This window comes from Dermacentor silvarum, chromosome 8 (genome assembly GCF_013339745.2).
Source record: "Dermacentor silvarum isolate Dsil-2018 chromosome 8, BIME_Dsil_1.4, whole genome shotgun sequence".
Classification (NCBI taxonomy): Eukaryota; Metazoa; Arthropoda; class Arachnida; order Ixodida; family Ixodidae; genus Dermacentor; species Dermacentor silvarum.
In genome coordinates, this window is record NC_051161.1 from 63,459,865 (window position 1) to 63,483,042 (window position 23,178).

The 23,178-nt window shown below is 45.8% G+C and overlaps 2 protein-coding genes across 7 annotated transcripts in view; one reads left to right on the forward strand and one right to left on the reverse strand.

Moving 5' to 3' along the window:
• Positions 1-4,381, forward strand: part of LOC119461332 (WD and tetratricopeptide repeats protein 1) — a 32,123-nt gene extending 27,742 nt beyond the window's left edge. For both annotated transcript variants that reach the window (XM_037722600.2, XM_037722603.2), the window contains exon 15: positions 743-4,381. In XM_037722600.2, coding sequence (XP_037578528.1) covers positions 743-940 — 198 coding nt within the window. In that variant the 3' untranslated portion in view covers positions 941-4,381. The remainder of the gene's footprint in view (positions 1-742) is intronic.
• On the reverse strand, positions 1,273-15,839 carry LOC119461334 (zinc finger CCCH domain-containing protein 13-like). 5 transcript variants are annotated; one of them, XR_007468368.1, is made up of 6 exons: positions 14,905-15,839; positions 9,024-9,098; positions 8,311-8,479; positions 7,833-8,080; positions 7,455-7,611; positions 1,329-1,346 (listed from the first exon to the last, which is right to left on the reverse strand). XR_007468368.1 is itself a non-coding variant. In XM_037722606.2 (5 exons), the coding sequence occupies exons 1-4, from the start codon at positions 15,823-15,825 to the stop codon at positions 7,857-7,859; spliced, it is 1,263 nt and encodes a 420-aa protein (XP_037578534.1). In that variant the 5' UTR covers positions 15,826-15,839; the 3' UTR covers positions 4,240-7,611; positions 7,833-7,856. The 5 variants fall into 5 exon arrangements, 4 of the variants coding, with proteins under 4 accessions (XP_049528434.1, XP_037578534.1, XP_037578533.1 ...); XM_037722606.2 differs by lacking the exon at positions 1,329-1,346 and having other exon boundaries at positions 4,240-7,611; positions 7,833-7,954; XM_037722605.2 differs by lacking the exon at positions 1,329-1,346 and having other exon boundaries at positions 4,240-7,611.
• Positions 15,840-23,178: the final 7,339 nt, after the last annotated feature.

A 23,178-nucleotide genomic window follows, 5' to 3' on the forward strand; every position in this document is an offset into this window, starting at 1 on the left:
GTCGGTGTCCTTCTCCGTAACCGAGCGAACAAACACAGGGAAGGATGAAAGAGTGAACGTGGAACGCAGTGGGCGATAGCGAAGAGAACGCGAGGAGGAGGCTACAATGAAAGCATGAGGCGAAAAGCAGTGGAGGAGAGTATGGCGAAAGGGTGAGGAGAAAAGAGCCGCGCGAGACTACTAGATGGCACCATAGTGCGTCAATGACGTCATTGCTAAGGCATGCGGCGAGCGCGTCCACCAATACCATGTACGGAAACAAAGCACTGGCGTGTGCTTTGTACCCACTACGCATGCGCTACTTTGCCTGTGCCGCCGTCGCTAGAGAATCCGCATGAGAATGCGCTCCGTGTGAGACACGTGTTCCTGTGTTTGCGCTTTCTTTCTGAACATTGAGTGTTGCAACCGGCGGAATTCAAAACACCTGAAGAGCTGCGCTCAGATTTCGCTTAGGGAGCATTGTAATCATCGGTGAATATCTTTTAACCCTTTGCGGTCCAGTGTGGGGCCCTGCCCGACAACACAACACGGCCGTAGCGATCCGCTGTCGGGCACCACCCGACAGGGGTGTTCGGCGGTTAAATTTCGCAGTTTTTCTCACTGCGATTTGTGCGCATTCTTTGTATACATGATGCGCCATCCCTTGAGGGATAAATAAACTTTGTTTGTTGAAGTTTACTTCTTTTCGCACAAGGGTGCATTTTGCATAATTTGTTGAATTGAATTAACTTTATCTGTGCAGGATGGAAAGAAAGAAGATAGGGAAGTGGTCGACTCCGAGGACGCTGCTGTAGCGAATCAGCGTCGCATGAACGCTGACCCACTGGAAGTGATGCTCATGAACATGGGCTACCGTGTTCCCGGACTGCTAGAGTCCGACGAAGTGGAAGTCGAGAACCGCAGCGGTGAAGCCAATGTTGTCTCCTGTCGACCAAGCTAGGACATTGTGTCTGTCCACTGCAGCGAAGGCTTCCATGGCCAGCATTTCGTTGGTGCAAAAAAATGACGCTGACGACACTGCAGCAACCCCTTCCCACTTCCCTCTTTTCTTTAGTCCCTAAAAAGGCTTAGGGTTTCACTAACTCTGCGAGAGACTGAACAGGGATGACAGTGATGCTAATAAATTTGGAGATAAATACAATCAAATATTTAAGAAGTTGCATAAAATACTCGTACAATGCTTTGCTGAACTATTGGAGCTATCTTATCATCCTATTGAAGAGCAAAAAACAGCAGCAAGCACAGTCAGAAGTGACACTTCAATGGTAACAAAAAAAAAAAAAAAAGGTGTTCATACAGTGAGAGGCACTATGAGTTTTTTTCATATGTGCTGTGGTGCTGCCAATCTGGAAGGGAATAATCCAGAATGAGGTAGCCATATTGGACATGCTGTTATGGTTCTGCCCACAATGCCCACTACTCAGTGGTATGATGTCAAATAGGAAGTAGTGTTCGATTTGCAATACACATGAAAATTTGCATACTAATTCGCCCACAAGTGACACTTTTTGAAAAATCACGACTTCTTTACTTGTAGCTATACCACATACAGCTAGTCTGGGTGCACTAAATGTTAAAGCAGGTTATGTGCTTTGCTTCAAGTGGCATCTGAAACTTGCAGTGCAAAAATTGTCTACAAGTGGAAATTTTGTAGGCACGCACATAGCTGTTGTGTTCAAGCAGTACTGACACCGATTATAGCAATACAGTTAGGACCCTGTCGTAGTAACTGCACTTATGGCATACGTGTTGTTCCCAATTCAAATGCTTTCAGTGGCAAAGAAATTAGACAACAATGGCCTTAGCAATGATACTATGATGTGTTGGCTGCTGTAGTGGTAAAGCTTTTAGTTCATAATTAGAACTGGGAATACCGGAACAAAAATGATGCTGAAATTGTGACAGGGATGCCTTATATCTGAACCACTTTTTGTGACAATGTGAGAATCTGTGAGCAGATTCAAAGTGCACAAAAATAATTAACCTTTCTTCTCTGTCACCAAAATTCACATCTCATTTTCTTGTATTAAATGGAACAGGAAAATCTCTAGCTCTTGTGCTAAATGATCAATTAACCAATCTTGATTCAGAGAATAATCACCACTTCTAACGCGGCATAAAGTGCAAGCCTTAAAGCCTGTTGCAATGCTTAAGTCACTGTTTTGTATCAACAAGCAGGTCTAAATGAAGGAAAAAGGATATTTTTATACATGTGCAAGCTTTCCGACAGAATCCACTCTGCCCTCTTTTCGATGCTGTGTGCTGCCATCAGTAGCCAAATTGTCTCTTGTTCACTTAAACTATTACCATATTGTGATCTGCATTGAAGCTGAGTGAGGCATGTAGAGACGAGTTGGTGGGCAGAGGAATGCTATTGCATTAGAGCACAACATGGTTCATCGATCCGTCTCCGACTCCACACAAGGTAGCGCACTCGCACGATTGTCAGGTCATGTCGTGCAGGTGATCCATGAGCACAACTGGAATGCCAATGTCAGCCCTTCCAAATTACGAAATTATCGGAGAGAGTGTAAATCTTGCTTGCTGATTATTAATTGTACTGATATAGTCTAGTACATTGTAATGAAGGTTTGCAAAATCAGCCTAGATATAACAGCATGCAGTTAAAACGATTGGACGTTTTGGATGCTTTCAACATTATAAGCGAACTTAAATCCAGTTCAAAAATAAATTTTAGGTTAAAGCCAGGAAGCACGGGGAAAACAAACTGAATTTATTGCCAGAACTACATGCTTAGCCAAAGGAAAGGTCACTAAACCAAAGGGCAGCATGGAATAGAAGGAACACACATTAAAGCTGTGGTAGATAAGTAGTATTAATGACCAATAATGTTGAAGCAGTGCAGAGCTGCTAGCCATTTTTCCTGAACACCCGCCCTGTTAAAATTTATTCCAATCCATGCGTGGGGATGTCAAAACAAACAGCATAAGAAGGTGTATCAAAGTCTGCAATAATGCAAGCTACTTTTCTGCCCAGGCAAGCAGAGTGCATGTTTTAATAGAAGGCTGCATGATGGTGTAGGGTGTAGCAAGTGCTGTCCACGGCCAGACTTGCCATTGTGTCCCATGAGGTGGACCCACAAAGTGTCAGGTCTTCATCTGCGAGTGCTATTTAATTAACGAGTTACTGATGTTGAAAATGCTGGCACCTTGTGTTGGTTTTGAGAAGTGACTGCGCAAGATGTCAAACTAATCAGCTGTTACTGGTAGCCTGTTATGTCATGTTAATTGCAAAGAAACAGTGTCATCAATTCTTTGGGGGAATAAATCAATATTTGTGCACCCATTAGCAGCCTAAATTTAAAATGGTCTGCAGAATAATGCTTAACAGATAACTGTTTAGGCATCCTGTCATTCACTTTATTTCTTGTAAAGTAGAACTACCCAAGTGTGAAATTGGGGTGTTCTCCCAGATTGGCCAACCCTGTTATGACCCATGCCCCCCCCCCCCACCTTTCCCCCTTCTATATCGAGCTTGATTTTTAAAAATTTTGCAAGTGTTCTAAAAATACATTCACAATAATCTACATGCAGACAGAAATCTGTCTTCTTGAGACGCTAGAAACCTGATGAATCCATTAATTCCTGGCTGGCTGCACCATAGAACTGGACCATTAGGGAAGCCAAGCTATGAAGTGTCACTGCTGATGAACCATGCTGTTCCATTTGATCATATCACCTTGAGGTAATTGGATGAGAGGGGAGTCTGTGATGGGTACTGCATTGGCATGTGTACATAATTTTTTTTTTTTTTTTTTAGGGTTGCATGAAGTGTTATCTTGGCAAGGTCAATAGACCTTGTTTTAGTAATTTGTCAGGGTTGAAAGAGCAGTATTTTAGGTGGTGACCTACATACTGCACTATATATAACTATTATAATAAAGCAGTGAGTGTTACAAGTTATTTAAACAAGTTATCGTTACAGAAACCTAAAATGTTAATGACAAAATGAGTCAGCAGTGTTAGCAAAGTGCCACTTACAAGCTGGTCGACACCTGAACAGACAATTGTCCGCTTTGTGAATTCATGCTTACAAGGTTCTACGCTTTACTTGAGCTTACAGTGTTCACACTCAGGACAAAGAACTTTCTAGTTTATTCTTTGTTCTCCCCATAACAAGAACCTTAGAATTTTGTTTCTTTGAACTAGGGAATGCAAGAACAAAGTTGCAATTTTTAACACAATAAGCTATGCACACAGCGCATGACTGAGGAAAAAGTTCTTTTTCAGTTTTCTGTGTTGCGTTGGAGAGATGCTGTTGTTTTACTAACAGCCAGCTCAGTACGCTTTATGCTTTGTACCATGTCCGAGTCACTCAAGTCATCTCTTGTTACTTTAATAAAAGTCTTTGTGTAATCTTTTGTCTGGCACAGTCTGTCTGCAGGGACTCAAGAGTGAAGATTTTGTTTGCCTCTGCATTTCAAACAAAGAGCTTGTGTATATTACCCGTAAGCATACTTCAAGAAATCAAGATGCGGGCAAAGAACACACATGGCAGGATGAGTGCCATTCTTTAACCTTGTGATGCCTAATGTGTCACATATGCTACACCGAGTCTGATCCCTCAAGATTCTGATTTAGCAAAAGAAACCTAGCGCATAGCCTGTTGTAGCCTTTTTTTTTTACGCACAGGAGCGAGTTTTCATTTGTGAATAGTTTGGCAAACAAATTGATTACTATACCAATTAAGTTTTAAGTCAAATAACATTTCATTGTTTTGTTTTTTGCACAAATGTAGACTCCACGGTTAGAAATAAAGGTCAACAAGTCTTGATGTGAAACTGTTTGGGCATGTTTGGACAGTCGTGTGATCATGGGGAACATACTCGTTGCAAAAACAAAGCATGAAGGCAAGATGAACTATGAATAAACTCAGTTGGTACCCATCCTGTCATATGTTGTTTGTCCGCATTTTTTTTTTTTTGCTCTATTGATTTCCTGAACTTTGAGTTACTATTAAGCGCAAGATTCTGCCTATAAGTACTTTGTTCACTAATGACACTGGCAATATTGTTGAAACAACAAGACAGCTATAATAATAGCTGAAATGCCTCCTTTCCTACTTCAGCTTATGGAGGTCCCATTGGCTAAGAGGAGCACAAGTGGTAGTAGTATAGAGTGCATGCCTGAAGCACGGCCAGGACGAGCACTGTAATGTGCATGGGCAAGAAACGAGTGTTGTGTGGTGCCTTTTTGTTCGAGCAATAGCTGTACAAAGGAAATTGCAAGGTTTATGGTGACGTAAGAGTTGGAAGGTGATTCAACCTCCAACTGAAGTCGATGAAATACAGTCTCCCTGAGTGAGTTATGGGTGAGATAGGGGGGGCGTGGTCACTGCGCACGCCACTATATCGTGTCACCTTTCATGTGAAGGCAGTAGGAGTGAGCGCTGAACTCTTAATTTTGTTGCATGTGCTGTCTTCGGGATCAGTACACGTTTTTAGACTGCACTATTTTTGAGACCAACCCACATTTTCATGTATGATTTTATTATTAGTTTTTTTTTAATTTCTGATGTTTTACATATATTTAATATTTAATTTCTGATGTTTTATATTTATTTAATATTTAATTTCTGATGTTTTACATCCCAGAACTACGATCTGGTTATGAGGCATATCGCTGTGGGGGAAAAGTATTCGTGGCGAAATGGTTACAGTATCGAGCTTCTGCGCTAGAGTGGTTGGACTCCTTAGACGGCGTTCAATGTATACGCGGGTGTGACATCTTGGCACGACGCAGCACTTAAGGCAACTACTGCTACGTAGAAGTAACACCGCCCTGTCAGCTACGAAATGTATGACAGCTCTGGTGTGATGAAGAGTACTGCCTGTGGTGTTGCACGTGTCGCACATTGACGGTGGACGAGGTCAGACCAATGTGTGGCATAATGGTTAGAGTAGTGGGCCCCTGTTATTTGCAATCAAATCACGCTGGCGTACATCATTTGTTTATTTACTTAATCACACACACACGTGTGTAGATATATATATATATATCGTATCATAAGAAGCCAGCAATCAAAGGCACCAAGGACAACATAGGGGACATTTCTTGTACTTACTAATTGAATTGTAGAAATGATAGATAATGGAAATGAAAGTGAACGAAAAAACAATTTGCCGCAGGTGGGGAACGATCCCACGTCTTCGCATTACGTGTGCGATGCCCTTAACGCGTAATGCGAAGACGTGGGATCGTTCCCTACCTGTGGCAAGTAGTTTTTTCATCCAATGTAAAAGCATCGCACGTGTATTGCGAAGACGTGAGATCGTTCCCCACCTGCGGCAAGTTGTTTTTTAATCCACTTTCATTTCCATAATCTATCTTTTCTATTTAATTAGTAAGTACAAGCACTTCCCCCTATGCTGTCCTTGGTGCCTTTGTTTGTTGGCTTTTCATGATGAGATTAATAAAAATCAGGTCCCTCCGTTCCCTTTCTTCTCCTTCATATCCGGAACATCACAGCAACCAGTGGTCCCGGGGGCACATACCCAGTAGCAAATATTGACCCGCATTTTTAGGCTGCAATATTTTTGGGATTGGCCCATGAAAGAGGTGAGAAACATACCTGGTACGGAAAAGTGGTAACTCGATAAGAAAGACTTAATCTTTATAAATACAGAAAAAGTTGTCAATTTGTTCAAAAGAGCAACAGTGATGACTAGGCCCTACAAGCATCACAAAAGTGCAAGGGCAAGAACTTAGTGTCGTCATATCTCCATGAAATAAACTGCGAGGTTATGAGGCCAGCTATAACACACAGCCGTGTGATCGTCTCTGAAAATAGTAAAGATACAAAAAATTGTGCAGATACCATGTACTGTAGGAATCAATGCTATGGGAAGCTTCCCATTTTGCAGGTACCGGACTATCCAGCATTGGTTGAGGTTCCACAAACTGTCACCAGATAAACCAACTTGTTTGTGTAAAATGAGTAGTGTGTATGGGTCGCAAGCATATGTGTGTGTGACAGAAGATGATAGTATGGCAGCAAAAGCACATCTACGCTAGCCGTTCCACGCGAACATTCGACATGATTTTTCAGTTCTACGTGGGTAATGGACAGGCGTAAGCGAGAGAAGCACAGATTGTAACATCATCAGCAACTACGTGTTACACAATCGTACATACCTCTGGGTATGTCGTGGTGTACGTTAAAAGGATGATGGCATTTGTACTCCGGCAAAGAAACGTTAATGGCCCCTAAACCACCCAGAGGTCGAAATTTAGTTGTGTTGTTGCAGTTGTGCACGAGTCTGCGACGAACACGTAGCCGCGATAATTTTTTGAAATGGTGCCGTAATAGCAGAGTTACACGCGTTTGATGATCGAAACATGACCCTCGCTCGTTTCGCTCTTTCCTTCGCTACTCTCCTCGTTGGCTGGTCTCTACTCCTCGCCGAGCGCTCCTCCAAATGTCACGTGACCTACATCATCGGTTGTGACCAGGTTTTGGTTTTCACTTGTATGCGCTGTTCCAGTTCCTGGCTCAATATGGCTGTCCAAGGCCAGGGGCGGCAGTACTAAAGCTTCGGCTGTTGGGTCCTCGCCGTTTGCAGATGCCAATTCGACTGGCTCCATACACCCACTGCACATAGCAAAAGTCACACTTGTTATAACGATGATTAGATAAATATATTATACGGAATGCTCTTCTATTCACTGTGCGCAAGTTTTCACATTCTCAACACCACAGGCTACAGCATTTTCACGTCCAAAGAGGAAGAACCATGCACTGTCGCATTCCTCTCGCTACGTTGTATGATCTGCACAAACGCAACACAAACGCAACATTTCACTATAGTTTACCTTGCAAACGTGTCTTCGAACGATTCAAGAGTTGGTTTCATCGCCAGCAGCTTCTTGAAACTCGCGCTCCACCTCTTCCACATATGGTATGGGTGTCGAGCAGCGGGCATTCTCAAAGAATTCTGTCGGTGCAGGAGAAGCAGGTACATCTGCATGCTGTGGTGTTCTTGCCAAGATGACTTCGGCAGAACTAGCACTCTGTGTGCCTTTAGACACCAGCAGACGTGCAGCAAAGTGTGCCTGCGTGGCTGTTTGATTTCCCTACATTACTTCACTATCGCAAACATATTTTGTTTTTCATAAGACATACAGTATGCACACAGTAATATACATGACTGGTGCCAACTGTAGCTGCTTTCCTTATTGTAAACCCTCTTTCTGAAGTCTAGTGATTACGTAGAAACAAACATTTCACACGAACGAGGAAAGAGAATATAGTACTCATTATGTTGATGTGACAAAGTGTAATCATGCTTACCAACACCCTTATGAAGATGCTGTGACGTCTGCACACTTATTGTGCATTGTTTTGGCACTGTTTGCGTTCCCACAGAATGCAGTACACGAGGGCTGTGGTCAGCTGCCACCCCAGTCTGCGTTCCGACAGTAGACACAGCCTGACTGTATGTGCAGTGACACGGCACAACCTGCAAACAATGTACTCTTATGAGGCATGACTAATTCATAGCTAGTGTCAATACAGCAGTATTAATTAATTTGAATAAGGGAAACGACGGCCTTCATCATATATTACAGAAACGATGCAGGAAATGAACTTTGTTTCTTTGTGAAGTAAACTATAATTAAATGCGCACTATCTCCTTACAGTTCAATATATAAACTGTTCATTTCTGCTAATATTTACTTAATGCCATTGTCTGTTGGAACCACGAAAATTAAGTGTAACTGGTGCATAACACTTCGAAAACTATGCATAATGAGAACTCATGACAAAAATAACAGGGAAGAAAGCGTCAATGTCAGCTCTTATGAAACATTGTGTGTGTGTGTGTGTGTGTGTGTGTGTATACGAGGCGGGGAGAACTTGGTGAACTAAATCTAGAATGCTGCATGCACTGTACAACAATAAACAAAGTTGCAAATTCAAGCAACACTCATTTTCAAAGAACTCATGGAACTATAATTATTTACACCTGAAATGAAACAAAACACTCAAATCGCGATACTCACTGGCTGTGAATGCTGCGATGCCTCAATAGTGCTGGCACCCAACGTTGCAGCTGGAGTTGGCTTGGTCTGTGATGTCTGCAGTCACAAATGAGTAAGGTATACAAATGAGATTTAGGACGTGCTGCACACTACTCTTTAGTGTCAAACTCACACTTTTATTAACAGCGAAGCTCTTTAAGCAAGCCGTAATTTGTGGTTCGTATCAAGAAACTATCATCATCAGCAATGAAGAAAAATAAAAGAAAATAAACTTTCTTGCCAAAGCCGGATTCGAACCAGCGTTCCCAAGGTGAGCGTCGTAACCACTAGGCTATATGCCACTTTTTATTTTCTTTATTGCTATATTTAACAACACATCCGCCAGCCTGTGTAAGGCTAGTTGCATTTACTTATGTACTTTCAACTGAGTAAGGGCGTCCAATATTTGAAGCACTTCCTCTTGGTGTTTCAGCACATCTCGAGTTTCGTGACATTCTCAACAAAGTGGGCGTTAATTGATCGTGCTGGGGAATCAGCGTTTTGGAAATCCATACGTGACCTCCATGTGCTATAAAGACCGAGAAGCATAAATACATCATAGGGGACGCCATTTCCTTGAACAGGAAGAAATCTTATGCCATGCGCATCTATTGAAAGGTCCTTCTGCAGTGTCCTTTGAAGGACATCCCAATAGAACACAGCGTTTCAACAGTTCATGAAAACATGCTCCACTGTCTCTGGTTTAATGCACAAAAGACAATTAACTTCCCACAGCACAAACATGCCTCGTCGTTCAATCCAAGTTTTTACTGGCAGTGCATAAATGCATCTTCCGCAAGCATGGCTGCATAGCCTTGTTTCTTTAAACGTCACAAGGCTATACAGCCACGCTTGCAGAAGATGCATTTATGCGAACCATATGATTGCGTTCAAGCGTCGTCTTCGTCCACAGCTAGCGCATTCGCACACGCTCGTGCTCTGCGAGGTGAAGAAGAGGTTTTGCACTACGCTCGAGAGAGAGATAAAGAAAATGAGAGAGAGAAACGCATTCACGGAGCGGGTCTGCTGGAACGCGGTGTCGGTGTTGCAAGCTGCGCTATGCAACGCGCAGTGACGGCCATAAGTTCGAGAGAGAGAGAGAGACGCATTCACGAAGCGGGTCTGCTGGAACGCGTCGTCGGCATTTCGGCCGGCATACGCGGTGGAATGCGGTGTCGGCATTTCGCCCAGATTCGCCGTGTCTTGAGCTTTGCGCAGCCTAGTGCAAGCTTTCGCCTTTCATTTGTCACCAAGAATATCTTGCTGCCACAATAGCCCTGCGCACCAATCCTCAGCACCTAACAAAAAATGGGTTTATGATATGACAAGTGCAATGCATCATTCCGAAATTTCTTTAACTCTTATTCTACTTTTCTTTCGAGGCGAGTGATGGCTATTCGGCAGTGCGAATGCTGATGAAAAAAAAAAAAATGTGCAAAAATCGTTCCACAACATGAAACCATGTAGCTCAGTGCCGGTGCACTGTTAGTTTTAAACTGTAGGAGGAACATGACGATGTCTGTACGAGCCGTGCTGTCGTCCCTACTCAGAAGGCGAAGGCGGCTAGCAGAGCGGCGGCTGAGACGACCAGCGTGGATAGCTTCCAAAACGACACTGTGCGTGCCGAGCTTGCACCTCGAGCACGCGCTGCACTTCTTTATTTTTTACTTTGCAGCGCCGACCATAGCGCTCCGCGCTGCGGCGTTGGTGGGTGCTACAAAACCATAAAATAAAGAACCAACAAAACAATTTATTTTCTGGCAATGTACTAAGTTCTGACTACAGTGCCTAGAAAGTTTATTCTAGGCACTGTAGTTCTGAGTGGTGTAGTAAAAGTCTGTTGCCAGACTCTAGGCTCAATGTTGCCAAACTCCCGGAAGTACCATAATACGGTACTAAAACCCGCTTTGGAATCGATTGCTGGTTGCGGGCCCAGTTCTCCGATGGTATGAATCGCTTTCTTTCGCTGCGCTTGCTGTGGCTGCTCTGAAACCGAGACGCGTCACGCACGACAATCTGAGCGCTTTCTTTCGCTGCGGGCGCTATGGCAGCTACGTACGAGCTGAAGCTTTCAGCCCATACTGGCTGCAACAGGACGAAGCGAAACTGAGACACGTCGCATAACACTCGGGGCCACCATGCTCAGGGCGCTTTCTTGCGCTGCGCTTGCTATGGCTGCTACGTACGGGTTGAAGCTTTCGCTGGATCTGAAACTGCACCGCGTCGCATAATCCTCGGGCCGCTTTCTTGCGCTGTGCTTGCTGTGGAGCTGCTACGTACGGGCTGAAGATTTTGCTGGATCTAAAACTAAGACGCGTCGAACACTCGGGGCGCTTTCTTTCGCTGCGCCGCGCGGTGGGTGCAATGGGACAAAATGTTTGTGTGCCTTTCTCTGCGTAGAAAATCTCAGTGCAGCAATTCACTGCAGCATTCAAGCACATTCACTGCATATTTAAGAAATCTGTGACGACTGAAAGCACTGAAAGAGAAATTTATGCGCGATGCAATTACACCAAGAACTGCGCACGTTGTGAGGTGGTGGTGGTAAAAACTCTAATTCGTCAACAGAAAATGATTTATGTGATTACATGTGGCAAGTCTTGATGGCTTCGTGAGGTGGCCATCAGACCGTGTCATACAGCGACTTCTAAAGCCTAGGTCACGGCCCGCAGTTGAACCGCAGGTTCCGAGCTGGTCACTGCAGCCTCACACTGCTCTCGGTTCGATAGCTGCTATTCGGCTCTAGGTTTGAGCTCAGGGCATTCGTGCAAGATGTGTGCTAAATCGGCTTTGTCGGCCTCGCATAGCGTACATTCGGGGGAGTGTATCCCTGGGTAGACTATGGATAGTTTGTATGGGTTGGGGAAGGTGTGCGTTTAGAGTTGCCTCCACGTTGCCTGCTGGTTTTTGGTTAAGGATTTGTCAGGGGTGGGTATTCGAGTGTTTCGTTTTTAAATGCGAAACATTTCTTGGCAAACATTTGCTACTTTGACCGTATCTATCTATCTAGCCGCCAATGACTTTGTGCTCTCATGGTCGTTTCGTTAACTTGGTATGTACCAAAATTGGCATACTATGACAAGAGTATATGACGAACATAAATGATATGTCATGACATGAACATCATGACATGCGTGTCATGTAGGTCATGACAATGACCCATCGAAAAAGTTTAACACTCAAAAACCACTGAAATGGGTTCGGACGTGGGTACTAAGGGAAGCAAACACTAAAGGATGCTGGTAGAAGTCATAGTCATGAGCATGACTCAGAAAAAAACGTCAATGACTCAGCGAAAAAAATCATTAACACTGAAAAACACTCAAATGGATTCGGACATGGGTACTAAGTGAAGGAAACACTAAAGGATGTTGGTAGAAGGCATAGTCAAGAGTATGACTAAGGCTTTCGCCCTAAGGTCTCTTAGGTGTAGCTAAAGGGACTACTCAGGACTCATGACAGGAATGTCGCGACATGCGTGTCATGGTCATGAAAGAGCCGCCTACCCCGTCTTGGTGCTCTCATGGTCGTTTCGTTATCTTGGTAGGCTCCTCGCACATTGCTTCGCATAACATCGATTCCTACGGGGCGTGGGATCTGCCGGCTTTCTATAGTATTGCATAATTTCGTGGTAGGTTATCATGCGCTCTTTTGCTCTTCGCAGGATTGGTTGGCTCCAGTGTTGCCAGGTCCGACGAGGCGGCGTAGCCAAAAGCTAGAGAAGTTGTAGCCCAAATGTGGCCAAACAGAAAAAAAGTGCAAAATATTTCATCGCCAAATATAGCCCATTTTATTTGCAATTTTATTTGTGTATACATTTTCACATTCGACTACGGCAATCGCGAGCCTTCGTTGCATTCGTAGCTTCTTGACGCCGTTTGCGGCGCCCTTCAGCTTCCCGAGCCCGAAGTTCAGGATCTGCTTGCCAGCGCTGGCGTGCGGCTTCAGCTGCACGAGCCTTCGTAGCACAACCTGTCCTAACAAAATGTCCGTGCCGCCGTGACAGTCGGCCCTTTACATCAACATCAGCGAGATCGTGCTTGCACAGAACACTTTTTCGTTGGCCCCAGAAGCTCTTAAGTTCCAGCGATACGTTGCAGAGGGCGAAATCAGTGCTTTTATTTTATCACAGATAGTACTAAGTTATTATTTTTAAATATTTACAGTAATATTAACTACGAACTCTGCTTTTTAGCTGTCATGAACACAAAATAAATGTTCAGCATCATCGATCTCTCACATTATCTCTGCCTATGGCGTAGAAGTTCAGCTGTCCAGCGATCTGCGACGGCGACGTGCTCATGGCTTCTTTTTTGATTAGCTAAAACAAGTCTTTCGCGCTATGATATCTCGCATTATTTGTGTCATCGTCCTATCTTGTTTTCTCATTAGGGAGTCTTAGTATATCGGATAACGCTTACGTTCACGTTAGCGTGCGATGCAACGCTAACGCAAAGAAAGGCTGCACTGCACGGTACAAGGTAGTGGTTTAGAATAGCGGAACGAAGAAAAACGCTAACGCTAACGCAAATACACTTGGGCGCCATCTCGAGGCGGATACAGCAAACATGAGCAAACCCTCTCGTTAAGCCTACTTCGTCACTAATCGAAAACGTATATCGAAAACAACGCCCATTTGTAACCTTTACGCCGCTGTCGAAGCATCATCACACAAATCTTAAGCAAACACGAGCATTAGTGCGGAACGAATAAGCCGAACAGTGCAGGCCGACGACTCAATAGATCCGAAGTGGAGGCCTCTCGCTTCAACATGCACCGCCATCTTACACCATCGTAGCCATCTTGCCCTGCGTACAGAATCCCTTGCATGCATAAGCGTTGAAAGCTATATTCCGGAAATAGCGTACGTACATAAGAGTTCTGGCTACGTTTATGTTCTGCGCATGTGCAGTTTGCAGCACGCAACGCTAACGCTAAATCCTTCCGTTCTGTTTTCCGCGATACTAAAACTTCCTATTTTCTTGTTTTTGTTTTTCAATTAGCTTGGTCAGGATTAGCTGGGAGTGCCAACTTACATCAACTGGACCCTGCAACCAGCAATCGATTGCAAAATGCGCGGGCTAATGCAGCAACATTACGGTACTACCGGGAGGTGGGAGAGTGCGCGTGTGCTCATGGTTATGCTAGAGTGCTAGTACACTCTAGTTGTGCCCATGGTCTGGTCATACAATAAAGGGTCAGGTGACTCTGCGCCTCGGAAACAGTGTCAATGTGGTCTCTATATTTGACGGTGTTTTCCTTGTCAAATTTGGCAGGCAGTCTCGCAACGTTGCCCCAGAGCCTGGCAACAGACTTCTACCGCTTCTAACACACCAGTAGAGTGTATTGTCTAGTACACTCTACACACCAACTACACCCTTGTGTTTACTTGTTGCGCCTCGCAACGTAAATGTAACATGTGATCGCATGGTTCGTAGTCGGGCATACTGTGCAACATGAACAGTGGTGTGAAGGTAAAGAACCGATTGCTCGGCCACTCCACAAACATGACATCACACTGCACGGAGGAGCATTTATAAAAAAATTACACCATCTTCCCGTAGGGGAACCCTGAGTAGTATGCAAAGCAGCCATAGGTTTTCAGTTCGTCCTTTCCGTTAGGTTGAAGTACGTAGCTACCGTTATATTTACCGTTTGGTTTCCATGGTAACTACCAAACTTTTCACTTACTGGAACTACGAAATGGGAAATTGCATTGACCCCATGGCTGCTTCGCATGCTACTCAGGGTTCCCCTACGGGAAGATGCTGTAATTTTATTGGAGGGGGGGTGTTAGAGTGGACAGGCATTAAAGAGAGAGAGAGACGTTGTACGTTAACGCGTCCTTGAAAGTGGCACACACCGTGTACTCGGCGTAGTTGCTGATGACGTTGCTGCCATCCGCTTCAGTGATGTTACCGAACTGTTGTTGCAGCACGCCGATGGCCGCGTTCCGGTACTGTTCGTTCTGGATGCTTCCGATTTTGGTCACGTTGTTATCGAACCAAAGCCGGTCGCACACACTGCAGCTCTGCCCGAAGCTCATGTCGAGGAAATCGCGCTTGAACCGCGCGTCGGCTCCGTCCTTTCCGGGTCGCAGCAGTTGCTTTAAGCGGCTGGCTGCCTTCGCCGCCGACTCGCGTTGCCGCGCCGCTTCGGGATCCGCTGCTCGACGTTTACGTTGTGATTCGCGCTCGCGTTGCCGTGCCGCTTCGAGATCCGCTGCTCGACGTTTCCGTTGTGATTCGCGCTCGCGTTGCCGTGCCGCTTCGAGATCCGCTGCTCGACGTTTCCGTTGTGATTCGCGCTCACGTTGCCGTACCGCTTCGGGATCTGCCGCTCGACGTTTCCGTTGGTATTCGGCTTCGCGTTGCCGTGCCGCTTCGGGATCCGCTGCTCGACGTTTCCGTTGCGATTCGCGCTCGCGTTGCCGCGCCGCTTCGAGATCTGCCGCTCGACGTTTCCGTTTTGATTCGGCTTCGCGAGCCTTCATTGCATCCGTAGCTTCTTGACGGTGTTTGCGGCGCTTTTCAGCTTCCCGAGCTCGAAGTTCAGGATCTGCTTGCCGGCGCTGGCGTGCGGCTTCAGCTGTGCGAGCCCTCGTTGCATCATTAGCAGCTTCTCGGCGGCGTTGACGTTTCCTTTCGGCTTCGCGAGCGCGCAATTCGGGATCGGCCTGTCGCCGCTGCCGTTTCGTGGCAGCGGCTCGAGCCCTCTTCTCCGCGGCGCTGTCCACGGCGCTCACATAGAATAAAGACCAACTGACACTGGCGTTGACGGCCATGACGCTGGCAAGGTAAATACTAAATACGCTGGCGCTGTCTAGAGTGCACTAGACAATATTCTAGTACACTCTAGCGCTGTCCGTGGCATGGAGACTGGAGTAAGGATGGATAGATGGATGGATGGATGAGGCTGAACCCTTTAAACCGGGCGGTGGCATATGCCACCTAGCCATGACTATTAACATAATTTGTACTTTGTGGTGGGTGAAATTTCACCCTGCCTTGATTTTATCCACCAATCAGATAACCTCTGTTTGGTTATTTCTACCCGCTTAAAGTATATTTTGTCCCTCAACCCCAATGCTTTGAAAAAGTCAGCCCTTCTAGCCACCGTACCTTGGTACTTGACTCATAGAGAAAGAAAAAAAAAGTTTTTTTCTTTCTCTATGCTTGACTCCAGAAGGAAACCATGTTAAAGTCCCTATATAAGAAAAGTACCGCCATCTACTCTTTCCTCCACCGCCTCCTCTCCTAAAGCGCTTGCTTTTTTCTTTAATTTTTGTTTGCGAAAGCCAAGTCGACGGTGGCGCACCTAGATAGTCCACGTTGATGCTAGAGTGTACTAGAATATGACCATTGTCTAGTACACTCTAGTTGAAGTACAGTGTACTAGAATACCTTGGGTAGTGGAAAGAGCGCGCGGCGCGGCCTATGGGAGAGCTGTTGCCACTTCTGTAACCGCCGCGCGTGGCGCTGGCGTCAAAAAATAATTCTAGGGGAAGCTCTTTGTTGTTTGAAGCCAGGACGGGAGTATTGCGGACTAAGATGTACCGAGTCAAGTACCAAGGTATAGACACGTTGTGCTGTGCGTGTGGAGAAGAAGAGGAAACGGCTGAACACCTCATACTTTTCTGTAAGGGGCTTAACCCTACAGTGCAAGGCAACGGGGCTGATTTTTCAAAGCATTGGGGTTTAGGGACAGTGAAGGCAAAATAGACTTTAAGCGGGTAGAAATAACCAAACAGAGGCTATCTGATTGGTGGATAAAATTAAGGCAGGGGTGAAACTTCACCCACCACAAAGTACAAATTATGTTAATAGCCATGGCTAGGTGGCGTATGCCACCGCCCGATTTAAAGGGTTCAGCCTCATCCATCCATCCATCCATCCATCGAGGAGATCGCGGCCGCAGTAGCGGCTGTCAGTGAGGTTGCGGACGCAGTTTCTACGTCTTTTACCGCGTTTCCGACACGTTAGATTTTCTTGCGCTATCGCAAAATCTATTTTAACGCCTTCTTCTGATTTCCACTATCTTTTACCGTAGAACAATAATCGGTGTCAGTTTGCTTTACAAAATTGAGATGCCATATACCGCCTCTAAATTTTTTACTTACACAGGTCTGGTCTCGCTGTGTCACCTCTATGCTCTTTTTGTAATGCACCTGAATTCATTATCACTTATTTTTTTCCTCTTGTGCCACCGAACATGATACTTATTAGCGCAAAACTCGAAATAAAAGACAACAGCGAAAGACGAGAGGAAAGGAAAGACGAGCGCTACTGTAAACACCAACTCACCCAACAAGAAGTTATTCTGTTGTGCCACCGAATTTTAAGACTGATAAAACACTTAGAAATTCCATTTCGAAAGACTAACCTCGCCAACAATTCTCTCTTTTTGGGGTGACTTCACTGGGACACAGCCACAAGGATGCTTTTCTTGGAGTTAACAATTTCATAAGAGGCACAAAAAGAGTACCTTGCTGGATTTCTAGAATTATGAATTATTCCTATTATTTACCTTTTTTTATGTCAAAATTACTTTATCTTAAAATTCTTTATGGTATTTTTCTAATTTCTGCTATACAAATTTAGTTATTGTTTAAATTCTAATAAACATAGTTGAAATCACCGGATTCTTGGCCAATCCCCCGTAGTGGGTATGAGCCAACAATTGGGAGATGAGATGAGGTTGCAAGAGCCGGTACACGGATTTCGTGAGCTAAATGAACGGACGTTGTCGTCGTTTAAAGCCCCGAAAGACGAAGCCCAACGAAATCAGTGGAATAGGAATTTGCACCGCAAAGACAAATAGGCCACACTCAGAAACGTCGGCGGTTTGCGACTACCCGTCTGCACTTCATTGTAAGGGCTTTTTTTTTTTTTTTTTTTTTTTTTTTTCTGGCGCTGGGTGGCAGAAATAGGAAACTGCTAACTACCTAAAGCTAAGCCGCTGCACATGAGCGTGCTTGCTTGGTTTTCAGGGAACCTTACTCCATTCCTTTAAACTTTCGTGTGAACAGTTTACACACACCAGCTTTGAACAAATTGTGTTGTGATTATACCTGGTGCACATGTCTTGAACCAACGGATTTAAATAAACAGTTGGTCTGTAAAAAATGTTTTTTCCCCTTCAATTTTGCATTTTATATGCTTCAATATTAAATGAAACGATAGCTTCGTCTTGTGTTTGAGGAACAAGAGAAAACCGTAACAAAAGAGGAGAGGATTGCCACTCCAGGGACAAAACATTACTCCGCCGTGGTGGCGTAGGGGCTTTCGTGCTGCGCTGCTAAGCCCGCGGTTGCGGGATCGAATACCGGCCGGGGCGGCCGCATTTCGATGGGGGCGAAATGCAAAAGCACCCTTGTACCATTCATTGAGTGCACGTTAAGGAACCCCAGGTGGTCTAAATTAACCCGGAGTCCGCACTACGGCGTGCCTCATAATGATATCGCGATTTAATTTAAAATTTACTCCAAAATATGAAAAAAGAAACGCGCAGAACACCTGGAATTGCTGCCTGTTAGTGCCGCAAAGGCGCGTGCCTGTGATAAGAGAACTGGCGGGGGTACGAAGTGCCCGGAGCGTGCCCTCGTGACGTGATATATGCATCTCACAGGGGCTGTTCGTATTAACACGCCAGTAAATTGACGCAGACGTCACCGTTCCACGGAAGATCTCCTAAGACAACTTCTTACTGTAAGCGCGAAGCTTCACGCACTTCGTGCCTTGGCGCCGTCTCCTCAGCGGAGGTAATCTGACGAAAGCGTAGCCCTGCTGAAGTCATATTGCTTTGATTAATTCGCTCATAAGCTATCAATGACATTTGCAGCGCGAGTACTATGCATAACTGCAGTAATAATAAAAGAAAACTTCCGTGCTTGCGGCTGCCTGACCGCTTTCGAGCGCTTGCTGGTGCTCGATGATGATGATGATGATTTGTGGCTAATGAACCCTTTGTAACGGGTGGACTCAATATATTAGTGTCCTAGCCAAAAGAAAAAAACAGAAAAAAAGAAAGAAAAAAACAGTCTATACCACATAGGAGTTATGTCACACCCGGCACCGTTCGCGATTGTTTTACCGCTCTCCACCACCGCTCTAGGCGAGCTTTAGTTGTGGCTACGCCCTCGAAGCAGCGGCCACCTTCAGCGTCGAGAAATCCGAGGGCCTGCGGCATGGTGGTGCCCTCTTTTGGGGTGGGAGACAACTTCGCACAGTTAAGGACCAAATGCTCCGCCGTCTCCCGCTCGCTACCGCATACCCTGCACACAGCGGCCTGCACCTCGGGGGCGCAGTCAAACCGGCTGCGGTAGTCAAGAGTTCGGAGTGCGCCCGCACGCGCCTCGAATAGGAGGGCGCTGCCACCACTGTTGTCGTAGATCGGCTCCGGTGTGATGGTCCCCTTGTTGTCGCAGTACAGGCGGAGCGTCGTCTTCGAGGCCATAGCCGATTTCCACAGCTCTCGCTCTGTCTCACGCACATGGTCCTGAACTCCTTTAGCCGTCTCACACCTGGCTCCTCCGGTTTCCGGATAGTTCAAGAGGCCATATTTTCGCCTCAGGAACTGGACACGCGCCCTCCATTGTGTCTGGATGCCTTTAAGGTAGACGTACCTAAACACCCTGCGCGCCCACCTACCGTCATCCATGTTGCGCAGACGGCACTCAAACGCAATTTTGCTCTTGGCCTCTCGAGCCTCGAAGGAGGACCAGCCGACATCACCCTGGATGGCCTCTACGGCAACTCGGCCATGGCAGCCCAGGGCGCCAGGCGGCCTACCTCTCGCTGCCCACGTTCTAGCCAATCACGGGTTGGTGCCGTCAGGCATATGGTTGAGTTCGCGAAGGTCAGTCCAGGCACATGCACTGCCTTCCACAGCTCGCGCACCATGAGATATCGGTTAGGAGCCGCTGGCGCCACCTGGTAGCGTTAACATCAAGTGCCTCACGCGCTGCCCGCCGCTCTTTCCACTACCCAAGTATTCTAGTACACTCTAGTTGAAGCTTTCAGGCCAGGTGCGCGCGCGCCGCCGCCGCCGGCGGCGACTGCGGCTGCGCAGAGACTTTCAACATGGCTCTGAGGCGGAAAAAAAAAAAAATATAAAGAAGTGAAAAGCGCGCGCTATCATCGTCCAATCGGAGATACAGGAGAGAGAGAAGCGGCGTTTATCAAAGGATGGCGGTACTTTTCTTATATTGACTCTTTTCGCGGAGCAGTTTGTTTTAGAGAAACGAGATGGCGCTCACGGCGGCGCGCCATACCTCTCCTCAGCGACCGCGCACGAATACGAAACCATTACCGCTTCTACCTTGCTTCTGTGCAACCAGCTGTCAGAAATGCAACTGAGTTTTCGCTAACACACTGTGCTCCAGTCCTGCTAGATTGAATCATGTGGATTGAAGACGTGTGCAGTAGTTGGCTGCAAAAATAGTGACTGGCATGTTAAAGAATAGAATGAATCTGTGTGGCCAAGTTCACGGACCACTGCTGCAACTGTTCGAACGTGTTACCGGCACTTCGTGATGTACGGCTTTCCTCGAGGATACAGAAATTTGCTCATCCGCCACCCTTATATCGCTAACCTTCAAAGAAAGAGGTTCATCCCCAGAACGTAGGCAAGAGTGAGTACCACTCGTTAAACAATGACAAAGGGAGTAGCGCCGCTTCCTGTCATAGTAAGTTTCGCGCACGTTATCTATACACATGTCCCAAATGGCAGGAAAACTTACGCCCACTCTATCACCGACATATCAAGAATAAGTGAATGGGCGCACACTTGAATATATGCGCACTGTATACGCACAATAAATGACGGACTACACCTATGGTGCACGAATGGTCGAAGCTGAATGTTTCGTGATGGTCCACAAAAGTTAGCATCTTGTACTAGATGTAATACATATTTGCTACAAGGTATTACAATGTACAAAACAGCTACGTTTCAAGCCTTGTGCCCAGCAAGAACAAATCTATCGGAACTGAGCACACCCGCGAGCGATTAGGCAGAAAATAATCAGATAGTGGCCGCACCGAGGAACTTCACTGAGTCAGAAACTGACAATCCACTGCTTCAAAATATTTGCCGAATAAAGAACAAAGAGCAAAACACACTAATCCTGACTGAATTCATAATGGGAAAGCTTGGATAGCTTGGAATACACATTTAGCCCCGCTTTTAGAACAAGCACCATATAGGCTGCTTGCGCCATTTGGACATAGCTTAATCGGCTCCGAAAGCGCTTTTGCATGTTCTCTGAAGCTGTGATCAAAGCTTCATTGTGTGGACCTGCAAATATCTCTCCGCTGGCTCTTTTCGATAACATACGGGGATTTAGTCTAACCGTTCTGGGTTGTTGCGGGACTACGCTATCTCTGCGACTCCCTGGTATGCGACGTTAACAGTACATTTTGTTTTTATCCACTGCTTCAAAATATTTGCCGAATAAAGAACAAAGAGCAAAACACACTAATCCTGACTGAATTCATAATGGGAAAGCTTGGATAGCTTGGAATACACATTTAGCCCCGCTTTTAGAACAAGCACCATATAGGCTGCTTGCGCCATTTGGACATAGCTTAATCGGCTCCGAAAGCGCTTTTGCATGTTCTCTGAAGCTGTGATCAAAGCTTCGTGTCGTCCACCTAGTCACCGTCTATGATATCTCCGAAACAGAGGTTTTCTAAGCCGCGCCGGGCATCATACATTTCCGTTGTAAACAAGGAGGCAACGGAGGGAGTTGAGGCAAGCAATGGATGCGTCACCACGTGCCACGTGATCAAATATGGCAGCGCCCACGGGATCGCCGCGAAAAGGGTCAATAGGGATTTTACTCCATGTGGCCATGGAGGGGTGTCTGGCGGATGACGCATAAGCCTGTCGCTAGGTCACACAAGGAAAATAAGTCGCAAAGCTTAAGTTCATTTATACGCAATACGTTTTAGTTTTCGTGGCAAAGAATTTAAAAAATAAATTAATGCCTGTTAACTTAAGCTCACTTTCTTTTTTTTTTTTCGATGCTCGCGGCAGCTAACGTTTGGTGACGTATGGTGACGTGTTTCCTGTTGCCAGTTTTTGCCGAGTGTCCCCTCTTTACGGTGGCTAGATGGAGTGTGCTTGAGGCTAACCGGGTCATTGGTTCTTTATGTTAGTTGGTTCTTTATTCTATGTTAGGGGTCTGAGCCGACCACTTGGGTACGGCATAATGGAGGTAAACCGGGAAGTGTACGAGTCTGGCTCCCACCCTTTTGCTGGTATTCACTACAGTGGTGCCACGGACGGGACGGTAGGTAGTAGGATAGGGCGCCAAGCTACGGCTTTTTTGGGGGGACCCAGAGCCCTAAGACCACCAGTGTAGACGAAGACGAACCCAGAGAGGCCCCAAGATTCAAGAAACGTAGAATCGGTAGGAGAAGAAATAGACGTAAGCACCAGGGGCTAGGTCATTCTGACATAGGGTACATTAACATGCAAGGTGGCAGGAATAGGCTGAAGTGTGAGGAGATAGACGAGCAACTAAGGCAGGAAAAGCTGATGGTATACGGGTTTGTGGAGACACATCTTAGGGACATGGAGCAACCTCCCTGTAATCCTGACTATGCATGGGAATACTGCAATAGAACAGAGGGCAGCAGAAAAGGAGGTGGAATTGGTGCATTCATTCATAAAAGTATGAATTGGCGAAGGCTCAAACGGGAATGCAAGGAGCATTTAGTATGGCTAAAAGGGAAAGTTGCAGGAGAGCAGACACTCCTTGGCTTTGTATACCTGTGGACAGGAGCAAACGCCAAAGAGGAAAACAAAAAAATGCTGGAATGCATATCAAGTAACATTAATGAGCTAGGAGAAGGGTGCGAGATTATTATACTAGGAGATATGAACGCACACATAGAAGACATGGACGGGTACACAGACTCAACAGGCAACATGATGCTGGATATGTGTGAAATGCATGACTTAGTTGTATGCAACAGTACTGAGAAGTGTGAAGGGCACATAACATGGGAGGTAGGGAGCCCGCAGAGATTATGCACTAATGTCACATAGGATGCATGATAGGCTAAATGTAATGAGCATAGATGAATATGGCTCCAGAAGTCTAGGTAGTGATCACAAACGTATTAAGGTG